Source organism: Microcaecilia unicolor, chromosome 4 (assembly GCF_901765095.1).
Source record: "Microcaecilia unicolor chromosome 4, aMicUni1.1, whole genome shotgun sequence".
NCBI classification, from domain to species: domain Eukaryota; kingdom Metazoa; phylum Chordata; class Amphibia; order Gymnophiona; family Siphonopidae; genus Microcaecilia; species Microcaecilia unicolor.
In genome coordinates, this window is record NC_044034.1 from 40,140,667 (window position 1) to 40,166,048 (window position 25,382).

At 42.1% G+C, this 25,382-nt stretch overlaps 1 protein-coding gene across 1 annotated transcript in view; it reads right to left on the minus strand.

Moving 5' to 3' along the window:
- NOX4 (NADPH oxidase 4) overlaps positions 1–25,382 on the minus strand; it is a 247,490-nt gene that overhangs the window by 137,814 nt on the left and 84,294 nt on the right. The window contains exons 10-13 of the mRNA XM_030200162.1: positions 21,922–22,144; positions 14,424–14,588; positions 9,359–9,421; positions 6–66 (exon numbers count right to left, since the gene is read on the minus strand). Of these exons, the coding sequence (XP_030056022.1) occupies positions 6–66; positions 9,359–9,421; positions 14,424–14,588; positions 21,922–22,144 (512 nt within the window). The remainder of the gene's footprint in view (positions 1–5; positions 67–9,358; positions 9,422–14,423; positions 14,589–21,921; positions 22,145–25,382) is intronic.

Sequence of the window (25,382 nt, forward strand, 5' to 3'; positions counted from 1 at the left end):
CATACCTGTCCAATCTCCTACAACTTTTAGATGAATCCCAAATGTTTCTTTAGTTGCCGTGGGACACTAAGAAATGAAAAACAGAGACATCAATTTTCAGAGCACCACAATTAATGCATATTTACTAATAAAATGCCTACAAATCACAAACAACACAAGAGAGAAAGAACTTGGAAATGTTAAAAGCTCTTTGGAAGATAGAATTAACTGAAGCCCTCTGAAAGGATTCCTGCAATAGCCCTCTCCATCCAGGGGCGTAGCCAGACCTCAATGTGAGGGAGGGGCCAGAGTCCAAGGTGGGAGGGCACATTTTGGCCCGCCTCCCTCCCACCACCACTTCTGCCCCCGCCCCCCCCACCCACCATTCTCTCACCACCACCACTGCGAAGGTACCTTGGCTGACAGGAGTCCCCAACCCCCACCAGCTAAAGCGTTTGTCCCGCGCTGGTCTCACCTTGCCTGGCGCCCTGTTCTGTTTAATTAAAACAAATGTGCACAGCGACTGAAAACAGAACAGGGCGCCAGGCAAGGTGAGACCAGCGCGGGACGAACACTTTAGCTGCCATGGTTTGGGGACCCCCACTAGCCAAACTGGGGGCCTCAGAGCCAATTTAGGGGGGCACAGGCCCCCCATAGCTATGCCACTGACTGCATCACATGAAAAGGTGGAATGTTGAAATGTTCTTCTGGTCAAAACTAATAGGGGCAACACAATATATCATTTTATTCCTGAGACAGCCACAATACATGGTAGCTACATAATTAACAAATTCCATCTCATAAATACACACGAACTAGTAAGTGCTCATGGACAGTGTTTCTTTAGGGGCAAATTCCATTTCACAAAATCAGAAGTATCTATTAATTCATTTTGAATATATAATACAGAGACAATTGAAGTTAATTCCAACCACCACAGATAACTGAGAAATTACATTACAAAATTAAACATAAAATATATAATTTCAAATAAAGTTCCCAGTTTAAAAAAGAGAGCTTTACAAATCACCAGGCGCAGGTTGCAAAAGAAAAGAAATAAGGATATTTCTTTTTTTTTTTTTTTTTTTTTTCATTTTCACATTTTTACAAGCATTTACTACTTGAATAGGTAATACAGTTAAGAAATGATCACATAATTAGGCAAAATAAAAGAGGAAAATATTACAAACTTATATTAGACCACCAAATTGGAGGGGCTAAGAGCCGTTATCTTAGGAGAAAGAAATTTAGTAAGTTATATCACAAGATTGAAATAAAGCAATAGCAGATTAAACAAACCCCAAATATATATATAATCTCCCCACATCCTAATCTTAGGGCAAAACATAACGGTTTAGATTCAAAAAGCATTATAATAGTTTTTTCTGTAGAATAAATTGTTTTAGGTGTTCGGGTTCAAAGAAAACATATTTTACCCCTAAATATTTAATGTTGCATTTACAAGGATAGTTCAAGTGGAATGAGGCTCCTAAAGACAAAGTTTCAACACGAAGTGCTAAAAAGTCTTTCCTTCTATTTTGAGTTAGTTTAGTGACATCTGGGAATACCCAGATTTTCCCCCCATAAAATGGGGTTTGCAAGTTCTTCAAAGCCATCTTTCTAACGGATTCTAAATCTTGAGGAAATATGAATGAAACCAGCAAGGTTTGCCGGTCGGTTATATCAGTTAACGAAGTTTCTAGTAAGTCTGATACATTTAAATTCGGTTGTTCCAACTCTTGTAGTGATTTCTTTGTAGGAAGATAATAAATTTTATTCACTGGAGGTATATTTTCTAAGGTGAATTTCAAATTTTCCATCAGATACCTTTTAAAAATTTCTAATGGGAAATATATAGAAGTCCGTGGGAAATTCAAAAATCGTAAATTTAACCTCCTATTATGATTTTCAAAATGTTCCAACTTTTTATGTATCAGCGTGTTATCTTGTATTAATTTTACTGAAATTTCCTTCAATTTAGAAGTTTCATTAGACAGATTTTGAATCTTTTCAGTTACCTCTTCTTTCATTGAGGAAAATGCAGAAGTTAATTCATTTACTTTACCCAAAAGCGGTTCAATCTTGCTAATTGATTCCATCACCGTCTGTAGAGTCTCCATTATTGCCTCAAGAGTCACCGCCGGCGAGGAGACTAAAGATTTTCCTGGCCTCTGTGCCATCTGACTCTCAGCCTTTGCTGTAATACAGGCCTCAGCTGTATCTTCGAAGTGGGGACCCGGTAGTAGCTCTCCTCTCTCGTTTCCACGATTAGGGGCTACTCGCCCATCATCGAAGTCAGCTGGTTGCAGTGGTGGTGGGCGCACCGGGGGGGACAATGAAACGTCCTGCCCCTGGAGCTCAGCCTCTCCTCGGGCGTCCAGCTCAGCAGGGCTTCCCGGCGTTGTAACAGGGGTTCTCGCAAGGAATCCTTGGATAGAAAGCTGCGTCGGAGTCGAAGTTCGAACCGGCAGGGTTCCGGTTCTCAAAACCCCTTTCCTCTTGGTATGCGGCATCAGCAAAAAGGAATAAGGTAAAATTTTTAATAGAAAATTCAACCAGGAGGTATGGGTTTAACACAGCACTATCCAACGGCTCTCTCGTGGAGTGGTGTTACTGCCGCCATCTTGCTCCGCCTCCAGCCACAACTGCTTCTTAGAGCAACTGGTCAGGATATTTCTTATTACAGAGATAAACCTGAGTAATCCAAATTCACCTCAGCCTCAATGCTGATGCCGGTGGTACCTGGGTTGCTGGCTGAAGCCTCTTTTTTCCCTATCTAAAAAAAATATATTAGAAAACTTGGGGGGATTCTAACAGTAATAAACATTTATAAGGAGATGAGCAATGAAAGAGGAAACCCTTAATCCCAGAGCCTCCTGTTGCATAACTAGGAATTGCTTCTTACGTTCTTACATATATCTACATAAATCTGGAAATATCGCAGAGTTTGGAAACAGCCAGATTTTTTTGACCCATAAACTTAGCACACCATTTGCTAAAATAAATACATAGGAATAAAATGGGCCCTGATGCAGATAACGCGAGCTAAGCTTTAGTAAACGACCCCCATAGTGCTGTATCCTGAGCTTCAGAGAAAAACACGAACTGCAGCCCTTCTTATTGTGCTCCCCACCCAAATTCAGACAAGTACAGACTACCTGCAGAAACCTAAGTCAAAATCTTCATCTCTCCACTTTGGTTCTGCCTACTGCATTTTGCCAAGGAGATATACAGATTTTATTACTGCGATGTCATCTAGAAGTAGGGAATGGGAGGGGATCATACTTAATGTAGTACTTACAAATGTGAAAAGAGATCACTAGATGGTATGGAGAGGGTTCATTCAAAGGTAAGGGTCCTAGTGAGAGGTGTGGAACCTATTACTACTACTACTATTTAGCATTTCTATAGCGCTACAAGGCGTATGCAGCGCTGAACAAACATAGAAGAAAGGCAGTCCCTCCTCAAAGAGCTTACAATCTAATAGACAAAAAATAAAGTAAGCAAATCAAATCAATTATTGTGTACAGGAAGGAGGAGAGGAGGGTAGGTGGAGGAGAGTGGTTACAAATGGTTACGAGTCAAAAGCAATGTTAAAGAGGTGGGCTTTCAGTCTAGATTTAAAGGTGGCCAAGGATGGGGCAAGACGTAGGGGCTCAGGAAGTTTATTCCAGGCATAGGGTGCAGCGAGACAGAAGGCACAAAGTCTGGAGTTGGCAGTAGTGGAGAAGGGAACAGATAAGAAGGATTTATCCATGGAGCGGAGTGCACGGGAAGGGGTGTAGGGAAGGACGAGTGTGGAGAGATACTGGGGAGCAGCAGAGTGAGTACATTTATAGGTTAGTGGATTCAGTGCTTCTATTCCTTGGAGTACATCCGGAAGAGCTGAATGGCAGGTCTGTAGATATGTATAAGCCACCAAGTGACATCAGCCAGGAAGGACCCTGGCTGCATTCATAAGCCTGCAGCCAGTGCTATGTGTGACCAAAGGAATACGCCCAACGAAAAATGTCCCTTTGGAGTCCCGTGAGATCGTACAGAAGGTGTGGTACAGATTCATTGCAATCTTGGTGGGGATGCAAATCTGGTGTGCTAACTACCTTTGGCTTGGAATTAATATTTATTGAATTTGAATGGATTGGAGTTGTCTAGATAATTGATACGATATATAGGGAAGCAGAAGATCAAGAACAAGACTCCTGGAGGGAGTACTTACATATATTACTAGTCCTACTGATAAGTACTTATAACCAGCATGGAACTCTACTTTACTAATGTGGTACAGGCTGGTGGTTCAAAGGAACTTCTATCAGCTCTGGGGACTGGCCTACCTGTCACCACCCATACCTTCATTTTTGCCGCTGGAAAGAATGGAAGACCTATGATCTCCACTGGGGTGGGAGAAAGTAAATTTCTTCAATTTGGGCTCTTCTTTGCTAACCATTAAAGCAAATTCTGCACCATGTGAGGTGGCAAAGTTGCATTCAAAAAGAGAAGATGAATCACAAAATGTCTTCTAAAGACATTTGGTGAGTTGCCTCAAGGACTGAAGATTTGTTGAAGCCAAAGGCTCAGTAACTGAACTACGCAGGTTCCCTGATGAAGTGGTAGAAAAGAAAATTTCCATGGTGGATAATCAAATGCTCCAGATGGATAACAAGGCATAGATATTGGATGCACAGATTGCAACCCTTCAGGCTGTTAGTATTTCTGGTTTAAAAGATGGCTTGTTTTTACATCATAAAATGGAAGCCCTTGAAAAATCAATCTAGAGCTGGAAACGTCCATTTCTGGCATTTTCTCTTATTCATATTTTATCTCCTAAAGTGTTGCTCAGACACTCGGACAGTATTTTAAGGAGGTGTCAAACCATGCGCCCAAAAGAGACAATTCTAATTTCCAGTTGCTATTAATTTTCTGCCAATAGGCTTGATGAAAATCAGGTGGAGGATGGGCTTGATCTCTTAGGTTTTGTAGAAATTACTACCATGCAAGCCTGGTACCCTGTATCCTAAAGGCAAATACATTAAGATGTCAGTTCAAAATTTTCTGTGAACAAAAATTTATGATTTTTCCCAATGTGGCACAATCAATGCAGTTTCAAAAGAAAGAACTTTCTAAGATTTGGGCTAGGGTCTTTCCAATTCCCCTATGAAGTTTTTAATCACTTTATCAGAATAATGTCAATATTTTTTATTGATTAAACCAAATACTTACAAGCACCCACTTGATTCAGGAATACAAAATGCCATAAGAAAAATTCAGCAAGCACAATATTTAATAGGAAAAGAAAACTGCAGTTTCTATGATGAAAGACAGGTCCTTATTTCACTCTCAACTGGAATCTATGGAAAATCATAACCTGGCCCCCTTAGAGCTTCTAAAGATGTATCTTAAAAAATGTCTTGCAATATTCCTCAGGTAGACACTGTGTGTCTGTTGAGAATATTTTTTTATGTTCTGAAGCAGACTAGGGATGAAGGAGAATTGGATCTGATTGTGTCTGTTGACAGCTTGGATATTTCCAAGTTTTTGGAATCTCCTCGACTTAATTTCCAAGCCAGCTACAAATTTTCCTCTCAGCTTGAGGAAAATACAATTTTGAAGCTTTATTTTTCTAAAAAAAAGTGTCCCCTTTTCTGGTCAACAAATTTATATGTTCCCAGACGTGGTCAGACAACTTCGGAGGAAACAGTTCCTGCAGCTAAGGCCTTGGTTATAGGAGCTATTTTTTTCCCTTAAATTCCCATGTCAGGGGCATAGCTATGGGTGGGCCTGGGTGGGCCCAGGCCCACCCAATTTCAGCTCTGGCCTGCCCGCCCACTTTTCCTCCAGGCCCGCGCCAGCCCCAGCTCACATTGCCGGCCACTGCTGCTTTTCCTGTTGAGCAGCTGAGTGCTAACGCTAACGAGAAAAAATGTTGAAAAAAAAAAGCGCGGCACCACAGGCAGCCATGAGGCACTGGCTGCTAGCTCTGCAGGCTCCTCCCGTCTCTTGCGTCACTACCCCTGCTTCACATGGTTTTACTACAGGTAGGTCTTCTCAGATGAATTTGATTTATTTCTTTGATCCGGTGACCAGAGAGAGTTGGTTCAGAGGAAAGAACAAGATATGAAGGGGCATTTTCGAAAGAAACGTCTAAGTTTGGATTTGGACGTCTTTGTAAATCGAAAAAAGATGGACGTCCATCTTCCGTTTCAAAAATACCGTCAAAGACGTCCAAATCTAAGGACGTCCAAATCTAAGCACGTCCAAATCTAAGGACTTCCTTGGATTTGGACGTCTTTGACTTTCGGTGATTTTCGAAACCAAAAGCTGTCCAAGCCATTTGGACGTGGGAGGATGGGGCACTACAGTGGACTTTCTAAAATGCTCCAAAGTACATAGCTCCCTTACCTTGTGTGCTGAGCCCCAACCCCCCCGCCCCCCAAAAAAAACCCACAACTGTACACCACTATCATAGCCCTTACGGGTGAAGGGGGTACAGAGGGTTTGTGGTGGGTTTTGAAGGGCTCGCTGTTTCCTCCACAAATGTAACAGGTAGGGAAGGTATGGGCCTGGGTCCACCTGTCTGAAGTGCACTGCACCCACTAAAACTGCTGCAGGGACCTGCAAGCGCCGTCAGGGACCTGAGTATGACATCTGAGGCTTGCACGTAATAATTTTAATAATGTTTTTTTGAGGGTGGGAGGGGGTTAGTAACCACTGGGGGAGTAAGGGGGGAGGGTCATCCCCGATTCCCTCCAGTGGTCATCTGGTCATTATAATACTTTGACGCCAAGGCAAGAAAGTGTTCTGAAGTGTGTTTGCCCCCAAATTCTATATATCATGCTCTAATTTCTGCACAGAAATTGAAGCATATTCTATAACAATGCACATAACTTAATTGGTTAACTAGCTAATCTGCATTGTCAATTGGATGTTAACAAGCAATTATCAGCACTAATTGGTATTAATTACGGTTTACATGCACAACTTGCTAAGCATATTCTGTAACGTGGTGCGTGTAAATTCCAAGGATAAGGGGGAAAGGGAATAGGACTTGATATACCGCCTTTCTGTGGTTTTTGCAACTAAAAATCCACAAACAGAATCCCCCTTGTAGTGACATACAATCCAGAGCTGGAAAAACTGAGGAAAATCATAAGAGATCTACAAAACCTATACTCCAGGAGAATGAATTACTGAAAGAGATATTCCCATCCCCACCAGTACTGGCCTTCCGACAGCCACCCAACTTAAAACACAAGCTAATCAGAAGTAAACTTCCATCACAGACTGAAAAGGAACAGAAGGGCACACTTCCCTGTAATTTATCCAGTTGCAAACTATGCCAAAATATTTCACAGGACCCCACAGTCATCCACAAAGGAAAGATATTCAACATAAAGGAATCTTGCAATGTGGTATATATCATTCAGTGTAAAAAATGTAACGAAGGATGCTATATTGGAGAAACAAGCCAGATGCTTAAGACAAGATTCAATTTACATAGACATCACATGAACAATACTGGTGCTAGTAGGGCTCCCACCCATGTTGGTCAGCATTTTACAGGACCAGGACACTGTACCAGTACTTCACAGTGAGAATCCTGAAAGGTAACTTTAAAACCATACAAGAATGTAAGACCTTTGAAGTCAGAATGATTGAATATTTTAACACCCAACAGAAAGGACTTAACAAGGATCTGGGGTTCCTAGCCCATTATAAACCATAAAGCTGTATTTCTCTGTTGATCACCCTACCCCTCACCTATCCACACCCATCCTGTTAGAATATCAATGATATGCTTTGATGTCCCCATGCATACCTCCTACCCACCCCCATCATCCCACCCTGTCAGACTGTCATAGTAATGCTTGAATGTTTTCACTTATATACACTGTCAGCTAACACATTTGCTTATTTCCGATCTGACAAAGAAAGGCAACCTTCGAAAGCTAATCAAGAAATGTATTAAGTTATGTCCAATAAAAAAGGTATCATCTTATTTTCTTTTCCATGTTTTATTTTGTTTGATTTCTATTGATAACCTTAAGAGTGGACTAACACGGCTACTACACTCTGCTGCAACTACATTCAACGTGGTTTACAGAGTATATACAGGTACTTATTTGTATCTGGAGTAATGGAGGGTTGACTTGCCCAGAGTCACCAGGAATTGAACCCAGTTCCCCAAGATCAAAACCTGCTGCATTAACCACTAGGTTACACCTCCACTAACAGCATTCCATGTAGAATCTCAATAGTAGCAACATTCTGAATAGAATCTCAAATAGGGAAAGGGAAATGGGACTTGATATACCGCCTTTCAGTGGTTTTTGCAACTGCATTCAAAGTGGTTTACATAGTACACACAGGTACTTATTTGTACCTGGGATAAAGGAGGGTTAAGTGACTTGCCCAGAGTCACAAGGAGCTGCAGTGGGAATCGAACTCAGTTCCCCAGGATCAAAGTCCGCTGCACTAACCACTAGGCTACTCCTCCACTAGCAGCATTCTGTGTAGAATCTCCAATAGTAGCAACATTCCATGTTCCACTGCACTAACCACTAGGCTACTACTCCAGTAGCAGCATTCCATGTAGAAACCTGCCCTTGCAGATCAGCAATGCGGCCGTACAGGCTTCTGTTTCTGTGAGTCTGACGTCCTGCACATACGTGCAGGACGTCAGACTCACAGAAACAGAAGCCTGTGCAGCCGCGTTGCTGATCTACAAGGGCAGGCTTCTACATGGAATGCTGCTAGTGGAATAGCAACATTCCATGTAGAATCTCAAATAGTAGCAACAGAATCTCAATAGTAGCAACATTCCATGTAGAATCTCAAATAGGGAAAGGGAAATGGGACTTGATACACTGCCTTTCTGAGGTTTTTGCAACTACATTCAAAGTGTTTTACATATATTCAGGTACTTATTTTGTAACAGGGGCAATGGAGGGTTAAGTGACTTGCCCAGAGTCACAAGGAGCTGCAGTGGGAATCGAACTCAGTTCCCCAGGATCAAAGTCCGCTGCACTAACCACTAGGCTACTCCTCCACTCATTCAAGATGCCTAAATCATTGCCTTTATTGACTAAACAAGCAAAAAAAAAAAAAAACACACAGAACCACAAAAAGAACTGGAATCTAGATCTCCATCAATTCTTTTAAACACAGGATTTCAAAATCATTTGGTTTCAGAATATTTTGTTTATAGTCAAGTGAACAAAACAGAACAAATTTATTTCTTCTTCTGGAGAAAAGCCAGGCAATCACTCTCTCTTCGGTTTTCCAAACCAAATACATGTAACACATTGTTACTTCTGTATTTGAAGTAGAAAGAGAATATTTTGTTTTTCACCGAGAGCAATAACTCTAAGTAAAACGTTCTTACCATTGTCAGGGTAAATGGATGACTTTCCAGCGCTGATACTCTTGGGCAGTGCAGAGTAATATACTGTAATGGATAATCCAAACAAAAGTTTTTTTTTTTTTTAAATGCTGCATTTACAAAGATTATTATAATCTAATATTAAATGACTTTCAGAACCACTCAAATTTTAGCTTGCATAGCTAAGTATTATTGCTGTAATATCAGTATCCTATGTTTAAATATGGCTCTGATAAACTGAATGCAATACTCCTATTAATGGACTAAGACATGGGTTCTCAAACCTGTCGAGGGCAATCCAGCCAATCAGCTTTTTGGAATATCCACTATGAATATGCATGAGATAGATTTGCATACCAAGAAGGCAGTGTATGGAAACCGATCTCATGAATATTTGTTGTGGACAGTGGTGTACCAAGGTGGGGGGGGGGGGGGGCGGTCCGCCCCTGGTGCACGCCGCTGGGGGGGTGCCGCGCACCTGTTGGCCGAGTCTGCTCGTTCCCCTCCCTGCTGCTCCCTCTGCGAGGAACAGGTTACTTCCTGTTCCGGGGCAGAGGGAGCAGCAGGGAACAAGCGGACTCTGAGCCGACAGGCGCGCAACACCTCCCCCCTCCCCCAAGCAGGTAAAAATGCACCCGGGGGGGGTCACGCTGCACCCGGGGGGGGGGGGGGGGGGCGCATCGGCGATCCGCCCCGGGTGTCAGCCAGTCTAGGAACGCCACTGGTTGTGGATATCCTGAAAACATGACTGGCTAGGTTCCCCTAGGCAGATTTAGGAATCACAAGGTTAAGGTAATACATGTTCCTTCTATCCTGTTAGTATATAAACAACTGAGCTACTCTGTTTTAACTAGTACAGAGCCATCCAGATACCTGCATAACAATTACAGCTAAATAAAATATGGAGATTTACTGATAATGCTTGAGGAACTGATGTTAATGCAATTTACCTCAAGCCTAATTATTCTCAGTGAAATTTTATTTACTCATCAAATGAGTAATACAGAACATTACACCACCCTTTAGTAAAGTTAGTTTATCCTTGCTTTTCTCATGCTAATCCTTCTTCCCACATCAGAAGTATCAGTATAATATCACTATACTAAAGGGTAGCACAGTTGGCATGCAAAACACAGGGCGCTCCTGATTTAAAAACAAAAACCAAACAACAAAAAACCTGCTAAAACCTAGCTGGGTTTTTTTTTTGTTTACCCTTTTGAAGAATTTAATTTTTTTGCCAGCTCAGACTATCCTAAATTTCAAACTTGAATTTATTTTCAATAGCAATAATATGTTCAAAAAGGCACCACTTATCGTTCAGTCCCAGTCAACTTTGAATGATTAAATATACAAAACTCTAAAATTGCATGATTTACTGTGCTCAAGGGTGCGAGGTTTTTGGCCAATAAGTAAAAGTTTTATCTGGAGAGACATTATCAAAGAAATATTTCAATGTCTAATGATGTTTTCTGAAGCCTTTTCCTCCTTTTTTTGATCTTGTTATTCCATCCACAGTTTGTTGATTAATTTTTTTATTTTACTGGTTTTGGTTGGTGGATTTGACCCTATTTGTTGGTTTCACGAGAGAAGCTCACTTTAAAAGCCATGTGTTCAACCATCAGCTCACGGCTCTAATGCTCAGCTTTCTGCATTGGCTCCAAAGAGTCAAGAAGTATAGATAACTACCACTCTGCCTGTGACCTGGATTTAGAAACAGGACACTTGGCTCGATGGACTTCTGATATGACTCCGTATGACAATTTCTTATTTCATAATGTAGTAGAGAACAATGTGCATATTTGAGAAGATCAAATTTTTTGTCCATAATTTTGGCTTGTTTCACCAACGTAGCATCCTCTTTCACATTATTTGGTAAATGGATCAGATAGACTACATTTATTTATTTGCAGCATTTGTATCCCACAGTTTCCCCACACACAAGCAGGCTCAATGTGGCTTACAAGGCAATAAGAAATAAGGTCAGGTAAGGGAGGGGTACATGTGTAAAATAAGGTACAAAATAATAAGGAATAAAATGGTCCTTTGAGGCAATATAATGTAGAGTCTGTTGAGTAGCATCAGTAGGGTAGGCCTTACAAAACAGATAGGTCTTTAAAGAGCGCCTAAAGTCTCGATGATCATGCAGCGTTTTCATACAGGTCGATAATGCATTCCACATCTGCGTTCCTAAGTAGGAGAAATTAGACGCGTAGCTGGTTTTGTATTTAAGACCAATGCAACTGGGATAATGAAGATTCATATAATTACAAGATGATCTGTTTCTGTTCCTCGCCGGAAGACCAAGTAAATCAATCATATAATCTGGGGGCTTCACCATAGATTATTACAGAAGCATGAAAGAAAACTCTAGTATAAAAATATTTTTTTCATATGAATAGCTATGAGTATCCTGTGATGTGCTTGAATATTTATGGATCTAATTTTAGAAACCTTGAACAACATTTACATGTGTAAATAGCAGCATGTACACACTAGGGATGTGCATTCATTTGAAACGGCATGGGAATGTCAACCACATTCTCATGCTCTTTCGTGTTGTTTTAAAGACAAAATGACAAGAAAATCTGATTTTTCCTGTATTGTCAATAGTGCATACTATTGCAAAATAGTGTAACACTATTCATAATCAGTGGCGTTCCTAGGGGCGCTGACACCCGGGGCGGTCGCCGATGCGCCCCCCCCCCCCCTCCGGTGCAGCGCGAACCCCCTCGTCACCCCCCACCCCAGCGAAAGAACCCCCCCGGGTGCACGCCGCTGGGGGGGGGGGGTGCCGCGCACCGGTCACCTTCGTTGTTTCCATGCTCCCTCTGCCCCGGAACAGGAAGTAACCTGTTCCGGGGCAGAGGCAGCATGGAAACAACAAAGCTGACTGGCGCACGGAACCCCCCCCAGCGGCGTGCACCCAGGGCGGGCCGCACCCACCGCCCCCCCCCCCCTTAGTACGCCACTGTTCATAATGTTCTCTATTGATCACATTTATAAAGGCAAAATGAAATGAAAAATCCAGTAAATGTCATGGGAAACTAAGCAAAATGAATCTTTTTAGCCTCTATACCCCCAGTGAGAAAGAAGCAAGGAAAATGGGTCCACTAAATCCAACATAGAAGATTAAAAAAGAAAAAAAAAAGAAAAAGTAGCAGACTTTGTGAAAAACAAACAAACAGCCTTTATTGATATTCAGTGGCTCCCAAGAATTCAAACATAGACGCCTGCACCCAGGACAAGAAACACTGCTTTCTGATATTTTATCTGTTGGACCAGTTGTGGTGAAGATTGAGGTTTTACAGCAGCTGGAAACTCTGCCCCTGATTCAACCATTTTTTTTTTGGGGGGGGGGGGGGGGGGGGCGAAACATGGCCATGTTAGACATGTATTTTTGAATTCCTGAGAGCCACTGAATATCAGTAAAGACTCTACACATGATGGCATACAAATGTTTAAGTGCCAATTTCAAAATACTGTTTTTTAATGTGTATTTTTACAAAATACTTGCTGCACATTTAAGAAATACATGTACACTTGCCATAGACCTGTTGGTATTTTACAAATGGCTCTGCAATTAGTGAGCCATTGTAAAAGGAGCAAAAACCAAAACGGAGTGAAAATATCCCTTATGAAAAAAATACAGAAGAAAAGAAGTAGGGGAAGACTAACTAAAAGTAGAAAAAGGAAACCTTCGAGTCAAAGATTAGCAAATACAAAGTTTATTATAATAATAATAAAAAAAAGCCAACAGGTCTATGTAAAACAAATCCCCAAAGACAGTAGCAGTTCAGAAGAAGGACTTGACATAACGCTGTGTTTCGGTGCAATTACCTGTATCAGGTGTCATCATCAGAACAGTTTTTTGGAGCTTTTAGAAGAGAAAGTACTTACACTGATCATTTTTTTTGAGGATTACTTAACCCCCTCCTGTTTAGAATCACTCAGATTGTTGTGACTCCTGATGCAGGCATTTATGCCGAAACCCGAAACTGTGTCGATTCCTTCTTCTCAACTCCTATTGTTTGGGGGGATTTATTTTACGTAACCTATTGGCTTATTTTTTTTTTTAAGTGGGAGGACGACCAAGATGCCATGGTCGTTAAGAACGGCTGCCTCTCGTTCTCTGTAGGCATAGAAAAGTGACTAAAAACAATTTTTTCTCTCTTAAAGAAAATAAAAGATTACCACGAGAAAGCTATTCCCATATAAGACTTTTTTTTTTCCGAACCACACTCTACTTGCCATGCAAGGGATTCTGTTGGATGTTTGACGAATTGACGGGATGGGCTGGGACAGTGCTTTCCTTTAGGAAATCCCTAATGCTGCTGGGATTTGTTCCGGAGTCAGAAGAGTTAATTGAGCGCTGTTTTGTTCCCGAATCTATTGGATAGGCAGAGGCTGGGGCGCTTCCTGTGACATTCCGACCAACTATCTTTAAATGAAGATTCTTAATCATCATCTGTTCAGGAGTTATCTGTGAATAACACTCCTGATGCAGGCCTAACAGCCGAAACACGACGTTGTGTCGCGTCTTTATATCACAATAAAGTTCTCTTTCAATATACATCTTCTCAGTCTTTGGGATCCTTGGTCGTCCTCCCACTTTTTGTATTATTGTTGTTGTTCTCCGTGGGGAGTCTTGAGTTTTCCGCCTTGTGGCAGATTTTCTCTTATTTTTTTTTAATCATAAACTTTGTGGGCCCCTTTTACCAAGTTGCGGCAAACGGCCAGGAAATTAAACATCTCAACTGTGGATGTCCCATTTCCAACCTAGATATTCTATGCAAAAGAGGCTTTGCATCTTCACATTTCTATATTGTGTGCACATTAATTCATTTGTGTTCACTGGAAGAATTATGTTATGTACTGCTTTTTCAACAAGGATTCTATCCAAACCAGAAAAAATAAAATAAAACCTCAGCACCAGAACAGTGCATACTTCAAAATAATAAACTTAACAGTTGTAAACTAAACATTAGCAACGTCTGAACACACCTTTTGCAGTATCAAATGTTCACAGAGAAACACATAACCATTCTAACCCAATATTGTCTTATCTCACCTGTCCAGGCTTTGCATTAAAGTTTTCTTTTATCATTCGGACTTCGATTACGTTGCAAGGGTGAATTATTACAGAGGTTACAGTGACAGGTCTAGCACTTCGAATGTACCTGTAGAGTCTTTCAGCACAATACAAGCACATGGGTCCAGAAATCCAAAGCCAGGTCTATAGTGGAAAAATCAACATGGCTGTTAGCAGCAGGTACGTACTTCTCCCTCTTCCCCCCCCCCCCCCCCCCCCCAAGTATCTTTCCTTCCATCTCATCTAAGGCAGTGGTTCTCAACCTTTTTCTGTTGTGACACACCTGACAGACAATATTCATGTGTTGGCAATAAATTTAGTGTGAATTTGCCTACCATTCAATCCCATATTAAATAATTGTATGTCACACATCAGTCCAGGGGCGGACTGACTGTTCGGGCAACCGGGCAATGCCCGGGGGCCCAGAGCCTCTGCCCGGATGCCTGCCGTTCTCCCGCTGTTCTCCCCATTCCCACACACTGCCTTCCTGCCGCAGCCATCACTGCTGCTGCTGTTACAGCAATGGCAGCAAAAACAGAAATAAAGATCGCGGAGCTGCACTGTTCCTTCTGTTTGCGGCTGCCGGTCCCGCCTTCCTCCACCAATTTCCTGTTCCGGGCTAGAGCCGGTCGGTCAGCTGCGAACGGGAAGGGAACAACGGTGCAGCCCCGTGATCTTTTTTTCTATTTTTGCCGCCACTGCTCAAATAGCAGCAGGGCAGCAGCAGTGGTGGCCGCGGCAGGGGGGGTATTAGGTGGGAGTGGGGATAGCCTGGTCCTGGTGTGCCAGTGGTAGTGGGGGTGTCCGGTGAGGGGGGGGGGGGAGAGAAGGTTTGGGTGTTGGGTGGGGCTGAAAAAAAGACTAACACTGGATGGCAGGGGGAGGGTGTGATTGTAAGTGAGGGTAGGGTGGACGAGTGGGGATATGGGAATTAGGTGGGGTGATAGTGGGGCATATAAATTGAGCAGGAATAAAGAGGACCCCAGGTGCAGCGTGACTAGGTGATGGGGAAGGACAGACGATGGATGGAGAATGGAGTGGGGAGGGGGAACAGATGTCAGATGGAAAGAGGGACAGACACTGGATGAAGGGGAGAGAGGGGATAGAAGCTGGATGGAAGGGGGAGAGAGGATGCAGATGTTGGATGGAACTGGGGAGAGAGAAGGGCCTGAGTGGACGGAAGTGAAGAGAGAGAGAGGGGCCAGATGCTGGATGGAGGAGGGAGAAAAAGAGGAGACATTCTGGATGAAAGTGAAAAGAGAGAAGGATCAGATGCTGGATGGAAAGGGGGTGAGAGGGGGCAGACGTTGGATGGAAAGGGGGAAGATAGGAAGCAGATGCTGGATGGAAAAGAGGGGGAGAGAGAGGGATAGACGCTGGTGGAGAGTTAAGAAGAGATTGAGGGAAAAAGAAACAAGGGACTGGGGCCAACACAATTAGAAAAAAGTAAATGGCCAGACAACAAAAGTAGGAAAAATGATTTAGTATAAAGTAGTGTGGTAGCTATGTTAATAAAGAAAATGGAAATAAGATGATATCTTTATTGGACTAATTTTAATACATTTTTGCTAATGTTTGGAGACCCAACCCTCCTTTCTCATGTCAGAACAGAATACCTTAATAGCAGTATACTGTCCTGACCTGAGGAAAGAGGTTTTGGCCTTTGAAAGATAACTGGAAAATATATTTGATCCAATAAATGGTATCATCATATTTTCCATTTTTTTGTTTTGTGTATATTTGTTAACCTATAGTATAGTGATTGAAATACGTCAGTTTTTGAAATTTGCATCTGCGGGCAGGGGAGTATCAGCAGCGCAGCGGGTAGGAAAGAACTGGGATGGTGGGGGCGTCGGCTGCGGTGGTAGGGGGGCGTCAGGCAGTGGCCAGGCGGGGGGCCCAGATCACTCTCAGTCCGCCCCCCTGCATCAGTGCCAGATTTCTTGCTTGTCATACAAATTCTTGTGCCACCTCTGTAACAGGAACATAAAATCCATCCACTGCTAGATAATTGTGAAGCAATACAAAACCCTGCAAATACACAGCTCAGAACCTATGGACAGCAGTTCTGAACATTTCCATTCGGGGATGGTGACAACAGTTACTACTGAGAGTAATCAGGATGCAGAAATAAAGGACCGTTTATAGGCAATTCAAGAACCTGACTCTCAGGATCCCTGCTCTCCCCAGCTCGCAGACACAGGCGGCTAAGGAAAGCACAGGCTTGCTGTCTATAACAAATTTTTCGTGACACACCTCCCTCCTCTTGGGGACACACCTGTATGTCCTGATACACTGGTTGAGAACCACTGATGTAAGGACAGGTGACAACTGCATGAATAAGTAATAGAATATTAGCACTTACGCACAAGAAGGTTACTTACAGCCACACATTAAGCAGTATTGTATAACTTAAGTGCACAACATAGGGCCGGAGTCTATAAATCACACTCAAAATCGGGTGCCTGATGAAACCTGGTATAAACGCTAGCACCCAAGTTGAGTGCACTGACCCACAATTCTCTAACACTGCGCCCAACTTTTAGGATCACCCCCGATCCGCCCCTATCCCACCCATGGCTGTGTCCCCTTTAGAGATAACATGGTAAGGGAGTTGGGCGCCCAGCGTTATAGAATAGTATACAGCCAGATGCGCGTGCAAATTCTAATTGGTGCCAATTAACGTCAATAATTGGTTAGCATATAGTTATTTATGCTGATCGAGTTCGACTCTGTCCAATTAAGCTGTGTGCACATCTCGGGAGCACGCCAAACTTTGGACACCATGCACAGAATCCGGGGGATAGCATATACACATGTAATTTACCGAAGTCACACGCTAAAGTGCTGCATTTACACATACCCACTTACTTCTGCTATCGACATGGTGTAAATGGTGTGTTAATGCCAACTTACACTAGTATTCTATAACAGCAATTACAATTGCCATTACAGAATTAGTACGTAGCACGCTGAATTTTGGTGCCCAACTTTTCGCAGCTTTTACAGAATTGTCCCCATGTGTTTTTTTTTGTTGTTACTTGGTTCCATGATATATTAACTCAATTATAAACCACATTAGATTTCTCAACAGAAAACAAAAGAGAGACAATTGGCTTAGGTTAGTAGCTCATCGTGCCAAGCTGCAGCATCTCATTAAAAACAACTGCTGCTCTGCGATTCTAAAGAAGAACAAAATGGAGAATGAATTATCACAGAACAAGAATTCTCCAATACAAGCAAAACAAAAGTGTTGGCTCCATCCCTTAAATGACCGCTAACGAGTTCAGGCATTTTCTGTGTAATAAACAGCCTCTGTTTAAATCACATTTAGTGAAGTATCAGAGCAATCTCTCTATTCCAGTTGGTGCAATGAACTGTTCAGCTATCAGCACAGATAATTCACTCCTGAAAACCCTGAATCTGTGAAACTGTTCTAACTTTTTCAAAGGGACAAGACTATATGTCATTTCAGTTACTTATAACCTAATTGCTTGTGGATGGTACAATCAGCATGGGCGATTTTTCAGCAGTCATCCCTAAGTAAATTTGTTGGAATATAACATTTATTACAAATAGTCTTGTTTTCAATTTATCTCATAAGAACTAGTAGTAATATCTATAGGCTACGATCATTCTTCTAAGTCAGGTATGGATTTCGCCCTTAGCATCTCTTTATACTGTCATAAAAGGAATATTAAGCAAAATGTTATCTTGAGCAGCAAAGTCACCATCAAGGATACCAGTCCATAGCAGTAAAACTATTTTCTGAAGTTTTACTAGGGAAGGACCCCAGGAAGACACTAGTTAAGTGAATAGTAATATACAATGATATCAAAGACAATATTGCAACTATTGTGACTATCACAATATTTCTTGATTTGAAAACATATTTATTAAAGCTTTATCTTATAACATCCTGCAAGAAAACTGCAATACAACCGATGATTGAACACAAATACTAAACAAATCTTTCTAAGCCCAACTCCCTTTCCATGACTCCCCCAAAACCCTCTTGCTCCCTCGGCTCATTCAGAAACCCCTGGAGCAGAGGACTTGTTTCTCATCTCCTCTCTGTTCCAACAAGTTCAACGTTACCAATCTAGCATCCCACCCCAAAAGTAAAACTCTGTAAGGGTACCTAATGGTGATCCAACCAAAGTTGCTGTCAGACTCCATTCACAAAGAGGGACATAATCGAAAGGGGTGCCCAAGTTTTCCTGAGGAAGTCCTCGCAGGACATCCCAGCGAAGGGGCGGGAAAACCCGTATTATCAAAACAAGATGGGCGTCCATCTTTCATTTTGATAATACGGTCGGGGAAGCCCAAATCTTGACATTTAGGTCATCCCTAGAGATGGTCGTCCTTAGACTTCGTCATTTCTGATTTTCGGAGATAATGGAAACTAAGGACGCCCATCTCAGAAACGACAAAATGCAAGCCCTTTGGTTGTGGGAGGAGCCAGCATTCGTAGTGCACTGGTCCCCCTCACATGCCAGTACACCAACCGGGCACCCTAGGGGGCACTGCAGTGAACTTCAGAAATTGCTCACAGGTACATAGCTCCCTTACCTTGTGTGCTGAGCCCCCCAAAACCCACTCCCCACAACTGTACACCACTACCATAGCCCTTAGGGATGAAGGGGAGCACCTAGATGTGGGTACAGTGGTTTGTGGTGGGTTTTGGAGGGCTCACATTTACCATCACAAGTATAACAGGTGGGGGGGATGGGCCTGGGTCTGCCAGCCTGAAGTGCACTGCAGTACCCACTAAAACTGCTCCAAGGACCTGCATACTGCTGTCATGGAGCTGGGTATGATATTTGAGGCTGGCATAGAGGCTGGAAAAAATATTTAAAATTTTTTTAGTGTCAGAGGGGGTTAGTGACCACTGGGGGAGTAAGGGGAGGTCATCCACAATTCCCTCCGGTGGTCACCTGGTCAGTTCGGGCACCTTTTTGTGCCTTGGTGATAAGAAAAACTGGACCAGGTAAAGTCGTCCAAATGCTCGTCAGGGACGCCCTTTTTTTTTCCAATATGGGTCGAGAACGCCCATGTGTTAAGGCATGCCCAAGTCCCACCTTCGCTACGCCTTTGACACTCCCCCGGGAACTTTGGTCAACCCCGCGACGGAAAGCAGTTGCGGACACCCAAAATTGGCTGTCGATTATGCCGATTTGGGTGACCCTGTGAGAAGGATGCCCATCTTCTGATTTGTAGTCGAAAGATAGGGTGTCCTCTTTCGAAAATAAGCCTGAGAAGTGTTTCAAAATTAGACTCCGAGCCCTACCAAGAAAGGGATTAAAGGTATGGTCCCCAAATCAACATGAATGTTTTTTTGCAGTTGTACATGAGGCATGCTTCTCTGGCCTCCCACTCCACCAACTGGTGGAATATGCATTCTCCACTGCAAAATGGAGGAGAATCTGAAGACGTCAAAACTTAGTATACTCTTTTTTCCCTAACAGTCCCAACTTTCTAGTCAAAAGCTGTCGGTCAGGCTAACAGTACCAGCATTTGGAAAGAGGGAGACCCCCCCCCCTCTCTGAAAAAAAATATAAAGCTACCCATATCGGGTCACACAGTCCTAGTGCAATATAAGAACACAAAAATAGCCATACTGGGTCAGACCAGGGATCCATCTAGCCCAGTATCCTATTTCCAACAGTAGGGCAATCCATGTCACAGGTACCTAGCAGAAACTCAAATAGCAGCAGTGTTCCATGCTACCAATTCCAGGGCAAGCAGTGGCTTCTCCCATGTCCCTCTCAATAGCAGGCTATGAACTTTTCCTCCAGGAATTTGTCAAAATCTTTTTTAAAATTCAGATATGCTAACCGCTGCTACCATGTTCTCCGTCAACGAGTTCCAGAGCTTAACTATTTGTTGAGTGAAATATTTTCTCATATTTGTTTTGAAAGTATATCTATGTAACTTCACTGTCTGCTCGTCTTTGTACTTTTCGAAAGAGTAAAAAAAAAAAAAATTCGATTCACTTTTACTCGTTCTACACCACTAAAGATTTTGTAGACCTCAATCACATCTCCCCCTCAGCCATCTTTTTTCCAAGCTGAAGAGCCCTAACTCTTTAGCCTTTCCTGAGAGGAGTTCCATCCCTTTTATCATTTTGGTTGCTCTTATTTTAACCTTTTCTAATTCTACCATAACTTTTTTGAGATACGGTGACCAGAATTGAACGCAGTACTCAAGCGAGATCGCACCATGAAGCGATACAGAAGTATTATAGTATTCTTGGTTTTATTTATCATCCCTTTCCAAATAATTACTAGCATTCTGTTTGATTTTTTGGCCACGCTACACACTGGGCAGAAGATTTGGTGTTTGAAATACTAATTGGTACTGACTCCCAAGGTGGACATAAGTGCATAAGTATTGCCATACTGGGAAAGACCAAAGGTCCATCAAGCCCAGCATCCTGTTTCCAACAGTGGCCAATCCAGGGCACAAATACCCAGCAAGATCCCAAAAATGTACAAACATTTTATACTGCTTATCCCAGAAATAGCGGATTTTCCCCAAGTCCATTTAATAACGGTCTATGGACTTTTCCTTTAGGAAGCCATCCAAACCTTTTTTTAAACTCCACTAAGCTAACCGCCTTTACCACATTCTCTGGCAATGAATTCCAGAGTTTAATTACACATTGAGTGAAGAAAACGTTTCTCCAATTCGTTTTAAATTTACTACATTGTAGCATCACGTAACTATGAGTTGGACTATTCTTCCCAAAGTGTATCACTTTGCATTCGTCCACATTAAATTTCATCTGCCATTTGTATAGCCCAGTCTTCCAATTCCCTAAGGACTTCTTGCAAATTTTCACAATCCGCATGTTTTAAAAACCTTGAATAGTTTTGTGTCTTCTGCAAATTTAATCATCTCACTTGTTGTTCTGATTTCCAGATCATTTATAAATATGTTCAAAAGCAACGGTCCCAGTACAGATCCCTGCGGCACTCCACTGTTCATCCTCCTCCACTGAGGAAAAACGGCCATTTAACCCTATCCCCTGTTTTCTGTCTAATGACCAATTCCTAACCCACAGAAAGACATTGCCTCCTATCCCATGACTTTTTCATTTTCTCAGGAGTCTTCATGAGATACTTTCTCAAAAGCTTTCTGAAAACCCCAGCAGCTTACTGCAGAACTAAAAGAGCACAAACCAGCCAACATTAAGCACTATTAACAGGTCAGGAATGGCTCCTGGCCGGTTAAATAGTACTTATCTGGCTGTGAATATTCAGCAGGAGATAGTTAATGACATTTTCCATATCACTACAATGAATGCCCATAACTGGGTATAGAAAGAGCTCAGCCTTTGAGGAAGCTTCTCTTTCTGTCAAAAAAAACACGTAACTTTGGGATGACCTACAGTGACTACCAAGAACATGACAGATGAAAAGTTACATAAAAAGAAAAAAAGGACCAAAACAACTTTAATTCTATATGTACAGACCTCTGGGAAATGAGGCTGGAATTTGGGCTCCTCAGTACAAATTTTCTCCCCCTTCCTTTCCATGAACAACTTTATCTCTGGAAAAATCTTTGGCAATAGCTGAGATGAATGTTCAGGAGAGTTCTCCGACACATCTTCTGGCACTGGAAAACCATTTTGGATTGTTTTGTTGGGCATGAAGCAGCCCGGTGGGTGTGTCTCTAGATTTGACTGATATTTAGCACTCCTCTAGAAAAAAAAAATGTTAAGACAGATTATAAAGCAAATAGAATCAGTTTCAGCTTTCAATTATTAGAGCATTTTTACACGTTATATTAAAGATGGTGAATTCATGAAATGGCCTCTCAGTGGAGGTAGTAGAGATGAAGGCTGTAACCCTGAATTCAAGCAAGCTCGTGACAAATACACTGGATCTCTAACCGAGAAGAAGGGATAGTAGATGGCATGGATGAGAAAACTAGATGGGCCATATCGTCTTTATCAGCCTTCATTTTTTTCCATTTCTATTGGCTGTTGAAAATTTGCATTATAATTTTAAGGTTTTAAAATGGTGACAACCACTTTACTGGAAGACCACAGCACTTTCACTGCTTTGTGCAATGATCTGAATAGGTAGCCAGTGCTGTGATTTAAAGTATTTTGGTGACTTAGGAGATCTTAGACAGTTAAAAAGCATTCTGGCAAATTTACTACCAAAAAACTGCAAGTCAGTTGGATGAAAAAACCATGTTTTAGATTTTCTGTAACTCCTGGAATGGAAAGTTTTCAGCAAGAAAAACTGAGCAAGCTAAATATTTTAGCTATGCATATGGTGGAACCTGTGTCCCTAAGGTCTAAATGTAACGAGAGGAGAGGAGAGGAGAGGAGAAAAGGCAGCAACATACTGATAACAGCAGACAACAGTATAGACCAAATTGCTCTCCAGTTAGCTCAATTATTCCTGTCCACAATGCTAATGATATATCCTTGCTGTCAAACCATAAAGCATGACTATATAAATGGTGTTACGCTTATCAAGCAGTTTTTCTTCTCTTCCTCCTTTGTAGCACAACATTTTGAATAAATGAGTACAACCCCGCTATTTAGTTCACACTTAGCATCCTATCTTTCCCATGTCAAAAGGCTCAACATCTGACCTCAGAGGTCCCTGTTGTTTTTCCTGAGTGCATCACACAAACCTGCCACACTGATCTATTTTATTTATTTATTCATTTAAAACAAATCTAACCCGCCTATAGCCTAGGCAGTTTCCATAAAAACATACATACATACAAATGTCAAGCAAAACATTATCAATTAACAGAAATATCTATATATATATAAAACTCACCCTCAACGTTCTATTGTCTGATGACGTCACTGAAGCCAAGGTTCGTAAGTTCGAAGCTCTGAAGCCAAGAAAATCACAGTCTCGGGACCCCGTCCTCGCGTCAAACGCTATGACGTTGAGGGCGGAGGCGGAGCAATTCATTCACATCGACGACGGCCAGGGCGCCGCAATGGGCCACCCACTGACGACGAAGGTGTGTTGGGTGGGGGGGCCACAGTCATACATCGACGGCGGCCACAGCGGCGCAATGCCATCACTAACAACCAAGGTGCGTTCGGTGGGGGGGGGGCACAGGAAAGCCTTGCTAGCGCCCGTTTCATTGGCTCCAGAAACGGGCCTTTTTTTACTAGTATAACATAAAATACTACTAACAGAATCCAAAACATAAGGTGCTGCTGTCATAACTTCTAAAACTGCACTATATCAATATTATGTTTGAACAAAACGCTGTATTTTTAATAATTTCTTAAATTGCTGGAAACTAGTTAATGAAGCTGACCTGGCAAGGCATTCCACATTAACGTTCCTGCTATAGAAAAAGCAGAAACCCGAGTGAAGACACCAATTGCAAACTTAGACATGTTGAGAAATCTGATCTTAAAAACCTTCGTCATGTAGACAGAGTGAAAACTTGGCCAAAATACCAATGCATTTTACAATATATTACTTGATGAATTATACTCAAAACTTTATCTACTTGGTCTATGAGGAGTTGACGTTTTGACAACTGTAAATTTAACAGACACCAACACCCACCATATTACATGCCACACTGCATTTTGCATACCATGGTAGGAACTCATGGCTTCTTGTTAATTCCAGATAGCCAAAATCTAGTTGATTACTGCTAATTCTATGCAACTTCATTTGGTTGACATGCCGGACAGACCTAACCATTCTCCTAATTTGTAGTCTGCAAGACCAGCATAACTACCAGCCTTTTCACCTTTACTCTTGAATTGTAGCCTGCTGGTTAATTTCAAACTACCTCTTTAGACTTTGCTTTCTAGATGTCTTGATGACGTTGATTACTTATTTGGTCCAGAAGGGTATTCTATACATCCATCACTCTTTCCGTGAAATATTAGTTTATGATATCTCTTCCAATTTTATATTCTGGAAGTCTCACTCAACTCTAAGGGGTTTTGGTGTCTGCCCTACAATGTTTTGGTAGCAATTTCCTGTCTGGTCTGCATTCTGTCCTTATCCTTCCAAAGATGAATTCTCTGGACACAATACTGAAGGAAAGGTCTCACTAACCACCAATACAGTAGCATAATCATTTCCTTTATTCTACTAGTTATGTCTTCCCATGAACCCTACAATCATTCTGCTACCTCATATATGAGGCGTATTTTCAAAGCACTTAGCCTTCCAAAGTTCCATAGAGAGAAATGAAGGTAATGTACCCAAGTACGTGTGCTTAAAGTGAAGAGACTGGCATTGGGTTGAGTGGATCCTTCCTCCCCTCTCCTGAATCCCCTTCTTCCTTGTCCCCTACATCCTTCATCCCATTTCCATGTCCCCTTGTTCTATATCCTGGCCCTCTGTTCTTCTTCTTTGAGATTTTCTTTTTCATCCCCATTTTCTGAGAACCCTACTCCTCCTTTCCTTGTCTCTCTCCTCCCCTATCCTTTAAGGTTTTCCTCCATTCCCAGCACTGAGCAATTAAACTCCTTAAGGGTTATAGGAAGAAAGCTGGATGAGGACTAGGAGGAAACTGAATAAGTGAGAGGGCAGGAGCAGAGAGAAAGAGAAGGGTGAAGGGCGGGGGGGGGGGGGGGGGGGAGAGAAAGATATGTGAAAGGCTGGGGGGGGGGGGGTAGAGAAAGAGTGAGAGGAAAACAAAAGGTACCCCCAACCAAAAATGCATTTTGCTGACTCTTCCATAAAACACTTGCACTGTTCTATACTTTTTCCTGGCAGCCTTAACCTTTTTTCACTACCATGTCACAGGCAGAAGTAATGCTTCTAATGACTTTTTCTGTACTTCGGTTTTTGTTTTCCCCTGTTAGCATTTGCTCTTCTCATTTCATGATTACACTAGAGGAGCCGACTTGGAAAACTGCTGTGCTAAACTTTTCTGTGATGCATGTTAGATTAAGACTTCAGGAACAAAGACTGTCAAATC